The 18,674-nt window shown below is 55.6% G+C and overlaps 2 protein-coding genes and 1 long non-coding RNA gene across 3 annotated transcripts; 2 read left to right on the forward strand and 1 right to left on the reverse strand.

Moving 5' to 3' along the window:
- Nucleotides 1-6,854: 6,854 nt before the first annotated feature.
- On the forward strand, nt 6,855-8,006 carry Ppp1r27 (protein phosphatase 1 regulatory subunit 27). Its single transcript, XM_021637488.2, has 3 exons — nt 6,855-7,274; nt 7,379-7,529; nt 7,791-8,006. The coding sequence occupies exons 1-3, from the start codon at nt 7,085-7,087 to the stop codon at nt 7,912-7,914; spliced, it is 465 nt and encodes a 154-aa protein (XP_021493163.1). The 5' UTR covers nt 6,855-7,084; the 3' UTR covers nt 7,915-8,006.
- Nucleotides 8,007-8,335: 329 nt separating this feature from the next.
- Nucleotides 8,336-14,690, forward strand: Mcrip1 (MAPK regulated corepressor interacting protein 1). The gene is made up of 5 exons (XM_021637446.2): nt 8,336-8,420; nt 12,552-12,604; nt 12,680-12,798; nt 13,581-13,682; nt 13,833-14,690. The coding sequence occupies exons 2-5, from the start codon at nt 12,597-12,599 to the stop codon at nt 13,895-13,897; spliced, it is 294 nt and encodes a 97-aa protein (XP_021493121.1). The 5' UTR covers nt 8,336-8,420; nt 12,552-12,596; the 3' UTR covers nt 13,898-14,690.
- LOC132655078 (uncharacterized) lies at nt 9,419-12,681 on the reverse strand. Its single transcript, XR_009592655.1, has 2 exons — nt 10,523-12,681; nt 9,419-10,241 (listed from the first exon to the last, which is right to left on the reverse strand). It is a non-coding gene; the product is annotated as an uncharacterized LOC132655078 (long non-coding RNA).
- Nucleotides 14,691-18,674: the final 3,984 nt, after the last annotated feature.

The following is an 18,674-nucleotide window of genomic DNA, read 5'->3' on the forward strand; positions in this document are numbered from 1 at the left end:
GAGCGGAGCTGAAATTCTGCCACCAAAGAAAGACAGTGGGCCTCTGCCCTTCATGCTGCCAAGTACATGCATCCACACACTTCCCTCACGAGCAATAACCAGACTCAGGGCCGAGCCTCAAGACGGAACCTCTGGAAGGAAGCTTCTAGAGACCAGGCGTGCAGCACTGAGGAAAAGGAAGCCCTGGGCTGGAGAGACAGCTCAGTAGCTAAGAGCACTGGCTGCTCTTGCAAAGGACCTGGGTTCAAATCCTAGCACCCACATGGCAGCTCACAACTGTAATTTAGCTCCAGGGGATCTGACACCCAGCATGCAGGGAGGCAAAGCACAAAGTAAATGAAGTAAAATGTTCAAAACAAAAAAATCCTGTTATTAAAATTACATGTTTCAATTAAAAAAAAAGTTACACCTTTCATCTGGGAGGTAGAGACAGGTGAATTGCTGTGAGTTCAAGGCCAGCCTGGTCTGCAAAGCAAGGCCAGGACAGCCAAGGATACACAGAGAAAAACATTTTTGAGGCTTTGGATGTCACTGGGTTGGTGTTTGCCTAATATTCGTGAAGCCCCGGGTTTGGCCACAGCACATCTGTTGTCCTAGTTCTCTGGGTGTGGCAATTAGGTGAAATGCTTAGGTCCTGCTGGACCACATGTTGGGGCGTTCGAGACCACCCTGGACCACGCGAAAGCCTATGTGAAAGTATGACGCTAGGAACGGTGGAGCAAGTCTGTTAGAGCTCACAAAGCAGAGGAAGGAGACTTGGGCGATCAAGGTCATCCTTAAAAATACAAATTCACTTGTTGAAGTCCTCTGACCGCTACCGGAAACTGTTCTGCTAGGTGTGCTAAGAGCCTTTAATCCTAGCATTTGGGGAGGCTGAAGCAAGATGGTTTTGAATTTGAGGCCAACCTGGGATGCAGAGCAAAAGCCTGTCTTTGTTTTTTCAAAATGGGGTCTCTGTGTAGCCCTGGCCATCCTGGAACTACCTCTGTAGACCAGGCTGGCCTCGAACTCTGAGATCCACCTGTCTCTGCCTCCAGAGTGCCACAGCCCAGCTTTGTTTTGTTTGTTTAAAAGCACTCACACAGTTTAACTGCTTGTAACTCCAGCTCCAGAGGGTCTAATACCCTTTTGGCTTCTGTATGGTACAGCACACACACAATTTCAAAAGAGCAAGAGCTGGCAAGGTGGTTCAGGTGGTAAAGACACCTACTGCCAAATGCAACTATCTCAGAAGGGATCTGCTGGACAAGCCTCATGAGTGCACGAGCGCACGCGCGCACGTGTGTGTGTGTGTGTGTGTGTGTGTGTGTGTGTGTGTGTGTGGTGAATGTGTATGGCTGTGTGCTCACAGAGAATAGAAGAGGGTGTTGGATTCCCCTGAACTGGAGCTCCTGGCCCCTGTGAGCAGTCACATGGGGACTGAGAAATAAATTCCGGTCCTCTACGACAGCAGCAAGTGTTCCTAACTGCTGAGCTCTCTCCAGCCTCTGACACATTTTGAATACTAGCACTGGAAAGGCTGAAGCAGGAGAATTGGAGATTGGAGGCCAAAACAGACTGGAGTGATGGTGCACACCTTTAATCCCAGCACTCTGGAGGTAGAGGCAGGCGGATCTCTGTGAGTTTGAGGCCATCCTGGTCTACACAAGCGAGTCCAGGATAGCCAGGACTACTAGAGAAACCCTGTCTCAAAAAAAAAAAAAAGTTTGACGTGAAGACCCTCAATGTGCTTCGTTCCACCTCGTGTGCAATAGGAGTAGCGATGCTCCTGAGGCTGGCTCCCTCACACTTGCTGCTGGTGTGGAGAAGCGATGCTCCTGAGGCTGGCTCCCTCACACTGGCTGCTGGTGTGGAGAAGCAATGCTCCTGAGGCTGGCTCCCTCACACTGGCTGCTGGTGTGGAGAAGCGATGCTCCTGAGGCTGGCTCCCTCACACTGGCTGCTGGTGTGGAGAAGCGATGCTCCTGAGGCTGGCTCCCTCACACTGGCTGCTGGTGTGGAGAAGCGATGCTCCTGAGGCTGGCTCCCTCACACTGGCTGCTGGTGTGGAGAAGCGATGCTCCTGAGGCTGGCTCCCTCACACTGGCTGCTGGTGTGGAGAAGCGATGCTCCTGAGGCTGGCTCCCTCACACTGGCTGCTGGTGTGGAGGCCTTCGGGAGCACTGCAGTACTAAGTCTCTTCTGGAAGGTGCAGCAGAAGCTAAGGGGTCGCAGGGCTCAGGGTGGTCATGGGCCTGACAGTTAGTGCTTCAGGCTCCCTGAGATCAGGCAGGCCCCACAGGCTTCCCAGAGTTCTGAGGAGCCCTTCCTGTGTTCACGCTTTGCACACTCACACCCTTTCTGCCTGACATCTTCACTCCACCAAGGCTAGGTGCCCTTCTGCTAGTTGCACCAGACCCAACCGGGTGGGCTGAAGGACTTGCCAAGTATGGTTCTCTCCTGGGGCTAGGGTGTGGTCCCCTCCCCCATGGCTACCTTGTGCTGCCACAGAAGCTCACCCAAGCCCAGGGATGCACCTTTCTGAGCTGGCTGTGGCGTACTGCGGGGCAGGAGAGGCCCCTCTGCCCTTGCTCAGGCAGTGCCGGTATCCATCACTCTGGCGCTGCCTGTTCTGACTCAGCACTTGGGTCAGTTGTCCACGCACGCTGCCTTCACTGGCTCTGGGCGACTCGTTTTAGGGCTAGTTTCCAGCTGCTTAAGCTCCAGAAGCTTCTGCAGGGACCCACCACTGACACCTGAACCAGGATCTTCTCCTTTTTTAAAATAAATTTATAAATTTACTTTTTATTTCATGTCCATTGGTGTTTTGCCTACATGTACATCTGTGTGAGGGTGTCAGATGCCCTGGAACTGGAGTTACAGACAGATGTGAGCTGCCATGTGGTTGCTGGGAATTGAGCTGGGGTCCTCTGGAAGAGCAGCCAGTGCTCCTAACGCTGAGCCGTCTCTTCAGTCCCCAGCCACACTCATCTTTGTTTGTTTGTTTGAGGCAGGGTTTCTCTGTATAGCCTTCGCTGGCCTGGACTCACTTTGTACACCAGGCTGGTCTCGCAGAGTCTGCCTCTGCCTCTGGGATTACAGGAGTGCACTACGGTGCCTGGCTGACTATGAGCACCTTAAGTATTCTCAGTCACTTTGGAGTTCGATGGGGAGAAGATATAAATTCTGTCCCCAAAGTTGAGTCCAGGCTCTGAGGCCAACCCACAGGGCTTCCAGGGGAGAAAACCCAGCAGAGCTGTGAGCAGACTGTTTCCAGGCCCAGCTAAAAAGGTTTGCTGTCCGTCCTGCCCTGGTAACAGCCCCTAGTGACTGTCCAGCTGTGCAGGGATGTAGTCTCTGGATACGAAAGCACAGACCAGGCAGCCAGGTCATCCGCCCCTGAGAGCAGAGTGACTCACTGCCACCTTTCCTCTGTTGCAGAGGCAGCTGATGGGAGCGTTCCAGAGCCAGGCAGGGCAGGGAGCTACAGGGTGGTGTCTAAAACCTCTGCAGCCTTGGGTCAGTGGATCAGTAACGCAGCTGAAGGACCTGCTGGGCAGAGATGAAGGCTTAGTAGACAGACTTTCCCAGCCACCCCCTCTCCCCGGGAGCTGGTCTTTGGCTTGGAACTTAAAAACAGTGCTGCCCTAAGGGGCCTTCTGGCTTTGAAGTTTAATTGTAGGTTCACCGTCCTGAAGTCCTTGATGGATTACCTAACAGTCCCGGGGCACTGGGTGCCCTCACTGCTGGTGGCATTGTCAGAGGGGTTTTGGCTTTTTGTTGTTGTTGTTTGGTCTGTTTTTCTTGTTTGTTTTGGGAGTGGTTCAGTTTAGGCTTGTGTCATTGCTGCTGACCTTGAACTCACTATGTAGCTTAGGATGGCTTTGGACTCAGAGCAAACCTTCTGTGTGCTACCATGCCAAACTTGTATTGGGCTCAGGCTCTCTTGCTAGGCAAGTGCTTTGTCACAGAACTATATTTGCAGTTGTGGATTTTTATAAATTGGAATTGGGTATGGTAATTCAAACCTGTAATCCCAGTGCTTAGGAAGCTGAGGCAAAGGATATCTATGTATGTGTGAGATATATATATATATATATATATATATATATGTGTGTGTGTGTGTGTGTGTATGTATATATATGTATGTATGTATACACACACACACACAAATATGTATATGTGTGTGTGTGTGTGTATGTATTTATATATTCTTTCTATGTAGCTCTGGCTGGCCTGGAACAAGCTCTGTAGACCAGGCTGGCCTTGAACTCACAAAGATCCACCTGCCGCTGGGACTAAAGCTGTGCACCATCACTGCACCGCTGGCAAGAGGGCCGAGAGCTTTCAGGCTGCTGTACTGTGGTGACACACAGCTTTAGTCCCAGCACTCAGGAGGCAGTGGCAGATGGATCTTTGTGAGTTCAAAGCCAGCCTGGTCTACAGAGTGAGTTCTAAGACATCTAGGGCTACACAGAGAAACCCTATCTCAAAAACCCAAAAAATAAATAAATAAAAAGGAAAAAAAAGGCAAAAAGCTTGTGGTCTACATCATATTGAAGGGTAATCTTTGCATAACTTGTTTTTTTAATTTTTTTTTTTTTTAGCTTATTGCCTCTATCTCCCAAGTGCTGGAATTACAGAAATCATGACCACCCTAGCTTTATTTTAGTCCATTCTCCAAAACATAGAAGTACTAGACCTCACAGACTGGCCCCTTTCTAAGTTCAAACCTGCTGAGGGGCTCTCAGAGAGAGGTATTTAACTCTAGGCTCTGCCCAACAGCACCGCCGAGGACACTGGCAGCTCACTGTGGCTCCTGCTGAAAGCTGAGGTAAGCAAGGAGGCATTGCTGTAGCCGGGAAGCGGCTGGGAGACTTCGGGGACTCGACTCTGACTCAGACAGAAACCCCAGACTCAAGAACCTCTGCTCTAAATGGCTAGGAGCTTCCTGTGCTACACTTCCCAGACCTTGTCTGGGGAGGCCACTCTCTGAGGGAGAAAGGCCCGTTCTGCTGGTCACCTGCACCTTCAGCGGCAGGCTCTCAGCCGATCCCTCTGAGCTGGGAGTGCAGACAGAACTTTTCCACAACAGAAAAGACAATGAGATCTAAAGGGGCGTGTGCTGTCACCTGGCTACGGGGCAGAACATTTGGTCTCCCTGCTTTAGGTAAACAAGCTAGAAGATGTGGCCCCGGCTCCGGGTGACTGGGAGTTAGGACTGGTCCCGGAGAAGCAGAGGCTCGGCATCCGCAGCTATCTCTCCGAGCCTCTCCAGGGGTCTGGTGCACTCGAGCTCAGAGCAGGCCCTGAGCACTGGAGTTCTCACGCGGTAGGTCCCGCAGCCAGTGGGCCTGCTTTACACCTACAGGGTGTGAGGTGCTGGCTTGACAGCTGGAGAGCACCCACCTGGTGTAAGGCCCACGCTGCCTCAGCTCCACAGCCTCCCATGATCACCCAGGAACTTATCAGTACTGTGGGTTGTCTCCAGTCCCCCAAATTCATGCCCTAGCTCACAATACTTTTGAGCATGACCGTTTTTGGAACTAGGATCTGGCCACACTGAAGTGGGTGTGCCCTGAGTCTGTGTAAGAACACTCGTGGACAGGAGGGATATGAGGCACTGTGGCAGCACATGACTAATTCCGGCGCTTTTTCAAAGAGGCTGAAGGAGGAGAATTATGACTTCCTGACTGGCCAACCTGGGAAACAACTACCTTTCCTGAGGGAAAGATGAGAATTTTAATGGGTAGCTGGGTGTGGTGATGCACAGCTGTGAGCCCAGCGCTGGGAAGTGTTGGCAGGGTGCTCAGGAGTTTGCTGAGTTACAGAGGGAGTTCTATGCCAGTGACTCTATCTGAAAAGGGAGGAGCAGAGAGTGGGATTTGGACACGGGAATAGACAGAAACCATAGAGATGAGTGAGATGAGTGCAGAGACTGGGCAGTGCTTTTAGACGCCAAGGAGACGGGGACTGAACTGACTGCAGATGCGGGGCGCCCGGAGTGCAAGGCTCGCTGAGAGCCTCGGGGACAGCCCACCGGGGCTCCGGCGCCACATCTGCAACCACAGAGCAAATCCTTGCTTACTCCGGTCTGTGTTGCCCTGTCTTCGCAGTCCTAGCAGGCTCAACTGTGAGCTTCCGGGAGTGCAGAGAAGCCGTAGAGTCGGGGCTGGTCAGCGCCATAACCAAGTCTCTGGGCTCCCGTGGCCCATGCTCTGTTCTTGCATTCCATCTGCCAGGGAGGCTCATGCCCCCAAGCCGAGCGCCACCTGAGACCTGGCTGAAACTGTCGTAAAAGCATAATAGCTGGCAGAGAGTCTGCAGGAAGCTAACCTATGGGTTCTTCCCTTTTTCCTGTAGCAGACACTACTCCTCTCTCAGGAGCAGACTGGCTACATCTTCAACATATGTCGATAGGAAGCTGTCCAGAACCGAGGAGCAGTGTGCCTGTGTGTGTGTGTGCGTGTGTGTGTGCACGAGCGCTCAGGGTGGGTCCCCTGGTGCTGACCTGTAGGGCTGAGATCCTAGTCTGGGCAGCAGCAGTTCCTAGCAGTATGATTCACCTGAAGGCAGTTCCGTGAACCCTCTCTAGAAGCCACGAGGGTTGCAACATTTTGGAAAAGGTACAGGCCTGTGACCTCCTAAATGACAACGGATCAGTGCTCTTCAGATGGGGACGGGGCTCAGCTTCCGGCAGGAAGACAGGGGAGCCCTCATCCTTCAGGCTCGACCCTCTTGCTGCCTTTGAGCCCACATGCCCTCACAGGCGCCCTCCTAGCCCTCCTGTCTGCCACAGGCACCTTCTAGGTCCAGCTGCAGACAGCGAAGGACCTGACCCCTTTGGCCGGAGAGAGCGACAGGTGTGCTGAAAGATGAACCACCGAACATGATCCTGTTGCTCAGGGACTGCGAGCAGCTCGGTTTCAGGCCCTCGCGTCTGCAAGCATGACTGCGAGGCTTTATATAGCCGCGCAAGCCCTATATAAGCTGGAACTCAGGTCCGCTCAAGCAGGGGCGCTCACACAGATCCTCTGGCCGGCAGACTTCTCACTCACACCTACTGAGGTGGGGTCCCCACAGAGACAGCCAGCTCAGCCCCAGGATGCCGAGCAGAACCGTGCGCTATGCCCGATACAGCCCCCAGCAGCGGCGGCGGAGGCTGCTGGCTGACCGCAGCGTGCGGTTCCCCAACGAGGTTCTCTTCCTGGACCACATCCGCCAGGGCGACCTGGAGCAGGTGGGGCGCTTTATCCGGCTTCGGAAAGTGTCCTTGGAAACGATCCACCCCTCAGGTGAGCAAGCACCGATGAACTGGTCTTCTGTCTACAGGGAGGCGAGGCAGGGGAAGCCCGTTCAGGGGGCTGCGGCCTTGACCCTGCCTTTCCGCCCTGCCCAGGCCTGGCTGCTCTGCACGAAGCTGTGCTGTCCGGGAACCTGGAATGTGTGAAGCTGTTAGTCAAGTATGGCGCCGATATTCACCAGCGGGATGAGACTGGCTGGACACCACTGCATATCGCTTGCAGTGATGGGTACCCCGACATAGCCAGGTGAGCCTAGGGAATGCAGTTCGGGGGCTCCATCCTTGTCCCTCCAGGCGGACCCCCAGAACATGGCTCTGTGGGATGCTGGAGGCTTCTATCCGATTGCAACATTAGAGCAAGCTGGAAAATCTGGCCACAGCTTCCAAGGGGTCAGGTTTCTTCCTCCTCACTCAGCCTGGAAAAAACAAACCGGTGACCCCAACATTCTAGCCCTCTGGTCCCCGAGATGGCTGAGCAGGCTTTAACCAAGCTTCTCTCGCCCTCCAGGTACCTCATCTCTTTGGGGGCAGACAGAGACGCAGCCAATGATGACGGCGACCTGCCTTCTGACCTTATCGACCCGGACTTCAAGGACTTGGTGGAACTCTTCAAAGGAACCAGCATGGACTGAGCCAGCCCTGCACGCTGGGGCTTGCGCCTCCTGGAGAAGTGGCATGCACCTTCCCCCGGGGCCAGGGAGTCGGCCAGGCCAGTTAGGACTTGTCTGGGGGTAGGGCCCCTCACACCTCTACCCATTTCTCTGGCCTGGCTTCTCCGGTTTTTCTGTGTGTTTGTTTGTTTTTTATGGTGATACTTTTTACTTTTTCAATAAACATGCTTTCCAAACTGTGATGGTGAGTGATTAGCGGGGTCCAGCGCCAAGCCACCAGACCTTCGCCACGCACGCCGGGGCCTGAGGCAGCGCGGTTAGTCCCCGGGACCGGTCGGCCGGTGTCCTCTTACGAGCAAGCCTCCCCAGCCCCCAGACACCCGCGCTTCCGGGACGACCTCGCGCGCCTCCGGCCTCGCGTCCCCCGTCCTCCGGGGATCACGTGGCCCGCGCCGTTCGCGCCTGCGCGGTGCGTCACTTCCGGCCGGCCCACTGGAAGCGGCGGCGGCGGCGGCGAGGAGGGCGAGGTGAGGAAGGCGCGGCGCGGGAGGCGCGGCGGGGCGGGGCGCGGCGGGCTCCGTGGGACCTTGGCCGCCCCGCCCCGCCCCGCCCCGGTGTCGCTGGGTCGCCCGGCCGGTGCGCGGTGACAGCAGGCCGGTGTCGCCGCGGGGCGCGGACGTGGCGGCAGCCTGGGGGAGTCTTTCTGGCCGGGCCGCCCGCCCGGACGCACCGCCCGCCGGGACGCGACGCCCGCGGGCCCCCGGGGCGGCCCCGGAGGCGCGTCCTGCCTCCGGGCCTGCGGCCAGTGCCCTTGCTGGTTCCTCGCCCTGCCCACGACCCCGTGGTCCTGGTGCAGTGGCTCTGCGCAGGGCCAGGGCCTGGCGCTGTTCGTCCGCAAGCCGGCCGGAAGCATCGTACCCCTGTTGACAAAGCAGTCCCGGTCCTAGGGGTCGTCCCTCTGACGCCCCGCTTCAAACAGGGCAGGCTCAAGCAGAGGCCCCAGTGGGTTGGGACCAGCTAGTGGACTTCTGGGGAGTGTCGGGGCATTTAGAGAGATGGTGGCAGGAGGGCAGCAGGAGCTAGGTCCTGCAGAAGGAGGGGCCTGAGTGTGGGTCCAGTTAGGAAATACGGTGGTTTGCTGGTCCAGGAAAAGAAGAGGATGCACATTCCTAGGTCTGATGGCCTGCCCTGGTCATCTGGAAGCAGTCATTAGAGCACTGTGGCCCCTGCTTGACTGGTCAGTCGTTCACTAAAAGCCTCACAGTTTGTAAGGCGTGAAAAGAGGGATCAAAATTCGAAACAGGGAATGGTGGCACATACCCGTACTCCCAGCACTTTGTCAGGTGGAGTCAGGAGGACCAGAAATTTAAGACCAGCCAGGGCTACGTGAGACCTTTTTTCTCAAGGGGTGGGGAGAGGTGGGGAAGGAAGGAAAATTTTGCACAGTCGAAGCTCCAGAAGAACAGAGTGGCCAGCCATGGTTGGTTCTGGAGGGGGAGCACATTACCACCACCTGACACCATGCCCGGGTGTGTTGGATGTATTTAGAAGAGCAGAATTGGTTCTGGATCTCCTGCACCCCGTACTGTCTCCCCTCCTCCCCCTTCCAGGGAGGCTCTGAAGGCCTCAGTTCCCTTAGAAGCGGATGGTTCTACACAGAGTAAGCCCGTTCAGTAAAAACTCTCCCAGGAATGGAGGGCGGAGCAGACCCACTGGATGCCCCTGGGAAGCAGCATTTCAGAGCGGCTAGGAACTGAGCAAGCTCGGGGGCAATGAGCAGCTAGCACTCCCGCCAGCCGCTGCAGCCAGGAAGACCCTGGGTTGTGTGGAGGCCGGGAGTCCCCTCTTAGGTGATAGCTGCTTCATCCTCTGACATGGATTGTGAGATGCCTTCTTTCTGGCCAGCTGCGACAGGGGCATGAATGGCGTGTAGAGTTCCCAGCGCAGGGGTTGCCCCATCGGCCTCCCTTGGCAAGGGTCTGCTGTGGCCTGCATGGTTCTCCGCCTCATTTAAGCATGAGCTGAGTCCTGCGTTTCCTGCCTCATCCTCGGTGGTCTGTAGGCCCCTCTGGTTACCAGTCTTTACTGGGATAAGCGGCGTGGCCTTGTCATGTCCATCATGGTGTTGGCTGGAGAGGTGCAGGTTCCGCATTTGAGGTAGGGCTTCCCCTGGCTGTGCGTCAGTGTTCGTTGGAGCAGGAGGACCTGGTAATTGTCCCTGGTGGCCACTTCCCTTTCAGTGAGGAACCAAAGCCCTTGTCTGGAGGCCACAGAGGGGTGGAGGAACTCTGGCCAGGAGGACTGGGCAGGTGCTTCTGTTAGATTTTTAAAAGGCAGCTGTGGAGAGGCTGAAGGTAGAAAGAAGGATTTGATCTGTTTGGGCAGGATCGTGTTTACTCACAGAGGGCTTTGTCACCCGTGTGTGCAGATGGCCAAAATGCCAGCAGAGGTAGATGGGATGTGGCCCCATATCTTAGAGGGGCAGAAATGACGTCCATAGCCCTCAAGGGAGGCTGGGACGTGAAGTCTTTCGTCAGGAACCGGTTGAGTTTACTACTGGCTACTCTGGGCTGGGGTAGGTGGTGACGCATAAGACACTCCTGTGGAGCCTGGTGGCGTGGCTTCTCACCTGGCTGCTGGGAGGCCGATGCCAGAGGGTTGCAAGTCCAAGGCCTGCCTCATCAAGCTCAGGGCAGCCTGGCCGGCTTGAGGTGGGGTATTTGCCCAGCGACACCTGGTTTCCAAGGTACAGAGGAAAGAGATTGTGGAGTTGTGCCGGGCAGTGCATGCCTGCAATGTCAGCACTAAGGGGCCTAAAGACAGGAGGATCAGGAGTCCATGGCTGGCCTTGACTATACATGATTTTTGAGGCTGGCCTGGGCTTTCTGTCTTTAAACACAAACAACAGGAAGACCCAAAAAGCATTGTGGAGTTGATGTAACATGTTTCATATGGCTAGGGAATGGAGGACACACTTGTAACTGAGAAAAAAGCAGGGCAAGGAAGTATTGGGAGCTTGAGGTGGCCTTGCCTGACCTCTGCTCCTGCTCTTGTCCTGGTGGGAGCTCCAAATGATAAAGGCCTGGGCACTGATGAATTCTTTTGACGTACGGCTCTCTCCCTGGCTACTCACTGGAAATGGTGTCCCCTTCTGTGGTAGCCTTTGTTAGACACTACCCCCTTTTTACCTGGGCTGCTGAACAGTGGTCTGCAGGTGCCTGTCTGCAATCTGGCAGGGGTGTGTGTGTGTGTGTGTGTTTTGTTTTTTACATCCTTGGCACTTGTGCAGACTGCCATTTTTGTTAGCCTATTGTTGCTGCTTTGGTCCTAGACCCCAACACACTCAGCCATTTTAGGGACCCTGTTCATCTGGTATCATGCTACTTCATTCCTTGCCAGTAAACACACTCAGGTTTCTCTCTGCCTCACCAAACAAACCCTGCTGCCAGCTGGGCTGGTGCCAGCAGGAGCACCCAGGCAGAGGGCATGGTGTTGTATGTGCAAGCCAGGAGGCCATTAGAGGATGTGCCTACGAGAGTCTGAGCTGCGTGGGGAGGAGAGGCACCAGAGAACCGTGGCCTAGGGAGCGGTACCACCAAGCAGAAAAGGGTGTCTGCAAGGGCAGAAGGCAGCCTGGGCCCTGGAAGCTAAGGTAGGCGTTGGCCCCTGAGCACTGCCTTGGCCTGGCCTGGCCTGGCCTGTAACCGGAGCGTCCCATCTTGTATCACTGCCATCATCACACCTCAGAGGCCTTCCTTGTGCTCTGATGTCCTGCGCTGGCAGCTTTGGCAAAGATGGAGAGGGAGTAAGGGCTGGAAGCCAGGTTTGGGGAGGGGTGCAGGGCTCTAGAGCTCTCATGGGAGTTGGCTTGATACCATTGAGGTGTTCACCTGTCTGAACAGTTAATCTGATGGGTCCCTGAGCAGAGTAGAGCCTTTGAGAAAGCTTGAGGTGGTGTGCTTGGGGCTGTTGGTCTCCTTGTCGGCAGCATCTGGGTTGCCCCATCTGGACCAACGCCAGGCTTAGGGCCAACCCTGTATGACCGGTTCCTTGTCTTAGCCAGTGTGTTCTCAGCTGGTTAGTTATGACATCTGGTCTCTCTGGATATCCTGCCCACTCAAGGCAGGAAAAGACCCTTGGCCTATAAGCAGGTCGCAGGGTTCTGGTCACTGGGTCAGGCCTGGCTGCTTCCTCCTTTCTCCTGATCTAGTTTGTTCTTGATTACCCAGTGTTCTTAGGGGATCAGGAAGCTGGGTTGTTTATCAGATGTCGCTGAGTTTCAGGATAGATGGTTTTCTCACCATGCAGTTCCCGTGGGCAGTTAGGAGGCTGAGTCTTACGCCCTGCAGAAGCATGCACGGAGCCCTCTGGGGCATAGCTGTGTCCATCTGCAGGTTGAAGACAGTAGTGGGTGAGAAGCTGGGGCTGAACACATGGCTCAGTGGCTAAGTTAAGCATTGCGTGGCCTGTTTGTCCCCTTAGTGTCCTCTGACTGACACTGATGCCCTCAGAGCCTGTTCAGGATTACTTAGAGCCAACTGGCCGCTCAAGTCTAGAGTCCAGTCTGAGGGTCTCCTGTGGACTCAGGACCACATAGTTTGTTCCTTGTTCTGCTGGAAGGGCGACCTCTCCAGTGCCTTGGGCTTTCTGTTCCCTAGGCCGCAGGATCCAGCAGCTGAGCATCAGGACTGGACATCCCAGCAATGACCAGGTGGGTCTCAGGTGTGGGGGGAGCTGGCACCCCAACTCTCCAATTAATCCCTCCTCACACTCAGGCTTTCCCCAGTTCTCCCGTCTCCAGAGTTGTCTACAACGGCAAGAGGAACAGCAGCCCCCGCTCTCCTCCCAACAGCAGTGAGATCTTCACACCGGCACACGAGGAGAATGTGCGCTTCATTTATGAAGGTCGGCATGCTTAGTGTCGGTGCTCTGTACTGCCTGCCTTGGGAGAACGCCCCAGCACCCTTTCCACTCTTTCTGGGTCCCAGACAATAGACCTTCAGTGAGGAGGAGACCCCACTCCAGTGGCCATAATCTCTGGAACCAGCAAGACTGGTGACAGACGGACATTGTGATGACAACCCAAGAAGAGGGCATGGGAAATGGGTAGGGCCTCAGAAGAGGCAGTATCTTAGAGCCAGTCTTTAGGCCTGGAGACGTCCTGGGAAGAGGAAGTAGCTGTGAACGTGAACACTGTTTCACTAAAGCGGACAAACGTTAGAATTAGAACAAAAGTGCTGGGACATAGGGTGAGGAAAGAGCAGGAAATGGGTGGGCTCCCTGAGGCACATGCCTGGTTCTCCGCAGCTTGGGGAAGCCATTGCACAGAAGGGACTGACCCTGTGCAGGGCCAGGAGGAGCTAATGCAGGAGGAAAGACAGGTCGGAGCTCTGCAAGACACCCTCAGCTAGTCAGGCATGGTGGTGCATCCGAGCACTCTGGAGCGGAGGCAGGCAGATCTCAATGAGTTCAAGGTCAGCCTGGTCTACAAAGCGAGTGCTGTAACAGCCAGGGCTACACAGAGAAACCCTGTCTTGAAAAAAAGAAAACAAAAACGTCAGCTGCCAGCGGGAGACTGGCAAGGCAGGGTCGGGGACGGGTGCTGCTGAGGGGGGGGACGGTCTGCTTGCCCAGGTGCTCTGTTGGCTCAGGTTCTGCTGAGCACTGAACCCATTGTCCTGCTGCAGCCTGGCAGGGTGTTGAGCGAGACCTGCGCAGCCAGCTGTCCGGTGGTGAGCGGGGCCTAGTGGAGGAGTACGTGGAGAAGGTTCCCAACCCTAGCCTCAAGAGTGAGTAGGGCAGGCCTGGGGAGCTGGTGGGAAGGCCCCTGCTTCCTGCCTGTGCTGTTGTCCTTCCCAGGGCCCCTGGGTTTGGGAGCCCCCAGCAGTGGGGATGGGTTGGAGTCCTGCTCCCAGCACCAAGCAGACTGCCCCTGACAGCCTTCAAGCCCATCGACCTGAGCGATCTGAAGCGCCGGAACACGCAGGACGCCAAGAAGTCCTAGAGCGCCTGGCACCTCCCTGGCCTCCAGAGATCAGGGCGCACTGATGTTGGTTTCCTCTGTTCTCGTGGCTCTGCTCCTGGGAGGGGGAGGAGAGTGTGCTCCAGCGGCTGTGATCCCCAGAGCCAGCAAGATTGATGGCCAAGACCCTCCCTTTCCTCTCCAGGGTCTCAAGTTGCCCCTGTCTCTGGGGGAGCAGGGGTCTGGCCATGTCTGCCCCTGTCCTTTTCCCCTGGCCAGCTGCATCTTGGGTAGCACCTGGCCCTGCCTATCCAGCCCTCTCTGCGGTTACCTGCCATGCCTCACCCCTCTCTCTCCTGGCCACCTAAGGTCGGGAGGGAGAAAAGGGGACTTCTGTTTCTTTGGCCGTTGGACTTGAAATGACCAGAAAGTAGGACATGTGCAGCTCCACCTGCATCCAGTGCGGCTCCCCATGGAGACTCGCTGGTCTTCTGGCCTGGACATTTGGGGAGCTCCCCCTCCTGTCCCCACGTCCCTAGTGTCCATCCTGCCCCTTCCTTGCCTCAGTTTCAGAGTAATCCGCTCTGAGCCCGGGACAGTGCTGGCTCTATGAAGGCAAGCAGGCCTCTCCTGGCACCCAGAGCCCTGTGGCCACAGCAGTGCCCTTGGACAGGGCACTAAGGCTGACCCTGAAGGATTGGTGCTGCCAGGCCTGTCCTGGCTTTCTGGGGTGTGCTGGGAGGATCACCAAGGCCCTCTTTCTTGCGCCCTTTGAAATCCAAGTGTCTGTAGCTGTGGAGACGGAGGTGTGTGAATAAAGGCGGTGGCGCTGGAAGTTGCTTCCTGGCAGTCTGTCAGGCCCGAGTCCCTCACAGCCGGCTGCCCTGTGAGCCCTGCAGGTCTGTGAGCCCCTTTGCCCAGAGCAGTTGGGTGACCAGTGAAGCCAGATCCTCCTGATAGCCAACTGCATTCCTCCTGTGGAGCTTGGAAGCGGTTAGAACTCTTAGCCACCTTGAACTCCTTGCTGGAGCAATCTGTGGACTCTGAGGAGTGTTGGCTCTGTGACTGTCCAGGGCTGCTGGGTCCAGGAGAGACCTGGCTGCATTTGACCTTCAGTCATGGAAACAGCCCTGGAATGCTCCTGCTTCTGAGAAGATGCCAAGATGGAATTTATTTCAGGAACATGCTTTCCCAGAAGAGTATTCCGGGGCTCAAATGGCCCCCACAGGCATCTCCTGGGTATGGGCAAGTCTCCCCAGGGAGGTGCAGGCAAGACAGGGCAGTGAGAAAAAGCTCCTCTAGGTGCCAGGCCCCCCCCCATGACTTGGCATTATTAGTTTCCCTGGGGCCTGTTGGGCTGTTTGAAGAGGCTCAGTGTCGTAGGCTGCTGGTTACCTAACCGGCTTCCCATTGTCAGGGCTGGAGCGGGGGAACGGGTGTGGACAGCTCAGGGGATTCCAGGACAAGGTGGGCCGGATACCGTTGTGTCCACTAGAGGACCAAGTGAGGTCCACCCCTGAGGACATTCTGCCTCCTGGTGTTGATTTAATCCCAGCTGTGTGAGAGCACACCCAGGGGCCAAGGGGCTTCCCGGCCTTTCTGGAGGAGTAACGGCTTAGGCTGTGGGGGCTGGTGCCACACACATGACCTTCAGCACCATCCTCACGTCCCAGCCTCTTACAGTGGCTGGTGTTGGCCCCCTGTGAAGTTCCAGAGTGCCTGCTGCCACTGGCAATCTCTCAGGTGTTTACTTGACAAAGTTCGCCCCATATAGTGAGCTCAGGGCCTGCAGCACTTGGGTGCCCCTGCCGTGTATCAGGCCTGTCCAGTGTCTTCTCTAGGTAGGTTTTGTTTTGTTTGAGACAAGGTCTCTCTGTGTAGCCCTGGGTGTCCTGGGATTCACTCTATAGACCAGCTGGCCTCGAACTCACAGCTCCGCCTGCTGAGTGCTGGGATTGAAGGTGTATGCCACTACCACCCTGCTAATTTTATCTATTTATTAAGGATTTTGTTTGTTTTGAAACAGTCTCACTGTGTAGCTCCGGCTATCCTGGAACTCAATATTTCAGCAAGGCTGGCTTTATTTTATTTTTTTATGTGGCTGTGTGTGAGAGTGTCTGTAGAAGCCAGAGGAGGGTATTGAATTTCCTGACCTGGTGTTACAGTCAGTTGTAATGTGGGTACTAGGATATGAAGCCCAGTCCTCCGCAGTGGTGTCCAGTGACCTTAACCACAGAAGCCATCTCCAGCCCCAACAGTGCTCTGCTAAGTTGGTCTTGTTTTCGTGAAACAGGCTCCCAAGGCAGCCTCACCTTTGCTGTGTACCTGAGGGTGACCCTGAATTTCTGACCCTCTTAAACAACTTTAGGGGTTGTAGGCATATGCCACCACACCCAGTTTACACAGGGCTGAGGGTCACTCTTGGTGGGTATGAGACCAATGGGCGGCACCCTGAGCCCACATGGGCAGTGTTCTTTTCCCTACAGTTTTACGGCAGGATTGGATGATCAGGCCAGGTGGGGTAGTGCACACCTGTAGTCCCAGCACTAAGGGAGGCGAAGACAGGCAGATCTCTGTGAGTTCGGGGCCAGCCTGGTCTACAAAGTGAGTCCAGGACAACCAAAGCTACACAGAAATGCTGTCTGGAAAAACAGATTGAGTGGTCACATTATTACGTGTGTTTGGATTCAGAAGGGAACCATATAGAAAATTGATTTCTCTATTTTTTGCCCTCGAAATTACTTTCTATTCCTTACTTTTTTGGGTGTGTGTGTGTGTATGTATTTGTGTTTTTGTGTGTGCATGGGTGGAATCGAGAAACCCCTTGAATGCTGTCTGCCTCCTTTGAAACAGGTGTTTCCTTGTGTAGAAGCACGTGTCAATTAGAGCTGGCTGGCTGGCAAGCCACAGATCTTCCTGTTTCCCACACTGGGATCACACTTGCGCACCATGCCAGCATGCAACCTGCTCTTCTTGTGGTTCTGGGGATTAAGCAGCTTCACACCTGGTAGCAAGCATTCTCTCCCACTCTGTATCCTCTGCCCGTTCAGGTTTTGGTGGTGTTTGCTTGAGACCAGTCTAGCCTCAAAGTCCCAGAGATCCACCTGTCTCCACCTCCCAAACGCTGGGCTAAAGGTGTGTGCCGTGACTGCATTAGGCTCCTTTAGAGGTTTTTGGTGTTTTGAAATAAAGTCTCCTGTAGCCCAGTCTGGTCTTGAACTGGGTCTATAGCTCCACGCCTTGAGTGCCTGTCCTACATTCCCCTCCCAGGTACTGGAATTACCACATCTAGTCGTGTTTGCCTGGCTTCCTGTATACTAATCCCAAGGCCTGAACTTTCTACCCAGTCATCTGAATCTCCAGTCCGTGTTCATTCCCGTCCGCTCACTCTCTGGAGCCTTCTTGCTGGCATGAGGTCCCCTCTAGTCCACAGCCCAGCTCTCCTAACTTCGATCTTATGTCCGTGTCTTTTGTTTCCTCAGTTGCCCACCTCCATTTTAGTAGTTTGAATGCCCACACCCGATTCCAGGGGACCATATGCCAGTCATCTTACTCCTGACAACACTCAACTCCGTCACATCAGTCTCGAACATGGACCATTTACATCCTGTCCCACAGAGGATCCCCTTTCCCTTCCTGGTAGTCAGCACACCACACTCACATACCTAGCTGGACCACACCCAGCTAGGAGGCTGACAGGCAGGACTGAGGAGGGGAGAGAACCCTGGAGAAGGGTTGGGATGCTGCAGGGTGCTGCGCTCCCAGCGCTGTGGAGCTGGCTGGCCATGGCTCAGTCATTGGCTGAGTGGACCTGTCCAGCTCCACCTTCTCCCCTGCCTGCACCAGCCTGCTCCAGTTCCCTTGGGGACAGAGATGGGGACAGGGGTGAAGGAGGACAAGGGCAGAGGGACTCAGGATGGGGAGGGCTGTCAGGAGGCCCCAAGTGAGCTGCAACCCCCAAGGCAGTCGCCAACCCTGAACTCAGCTGGCGTGAAGGAGAGTGTACATACTCTGTGCTGGCTGGGGTGGCTCTGTGCCACAGCAGGCATCTAGACATCTGGGGCTCAGAGTTGAGGCAGGATCTGGGGCCTGGAGCCTGGAGGTCTGGGATGAGCTGCCCCAGGCTGCAGCTTCAGGAGCCTCAGGTCTCCAGCACAGGACGGGTTGGGGGAGTGTGGACAGCAGGTGCAGCAAGTTCACTGACTTCCGGCCCTCATTACCCACCAGCCCTAGCAACTCACCTGTCCAGCTGGGCCAGAGGCTCAGTGGTCCTCCCCACCATCCCGCCCGTCCCTGCCTTCCCTCCCTGCTGCTCTCAGGCGTTTGGAGGTGGCTGGGTAAGGGCCCCTTCAGGCCCCAGTGCCTGGCCTGGCAGGTGAGTCATTCTGTTTACCTTTCCTGAGAGGCCTCCTGTTCCTTCATTTGCTTCAATTAGCCTGGCTGTGCCTGAGCAGCTGGCCCACGTGGCCTGATGCTGGCTGTGTGCGCCCTTCCCCCAGGGTTGCCTCCCCGCCCCCACCCTGTCTTCACACTCCACTAGGTACCATAGACCCGGCCAACGGGACCACCCTAGAGGCTGAAGGCAGTCCTTCCTGTGCTCTGGTCTGTGAGGCTGTGTCAAGTATCAAACATACTTCCACAGGGGCAGCTTAGGCTGGGTAATCCTGGGGAGGTGGGCTCCTGCCCCAAGGACCACTGTGGGGCAGCTCCTGTCCTGGATTGCGTTAGCCCTCTCTACCTGGTCAAGGCAGTGCCCATCCACAGCTGTTCCTACCTGAGCTGGCCCCGCCCTCCCAGGCTCCTCCCCTGGGTGTGTCAC

Source organism: Meriones unguiculatus, chromosome 7 (genome assembly GCF_030254825.1).
Source record: "Meriones unguiculatus strain TT.TT164.6M chromosome 7, Bangor_MerUng_6.1, whole genome shotgun sequence".
In the NCBI taxonomy this organism is placed as follows: domain Eukaryota; kingdom Metazoa; phylum Chordata; class Mammalia; order Rodentia; family Muridae; genus Meriones; species Meriones unguiculatus.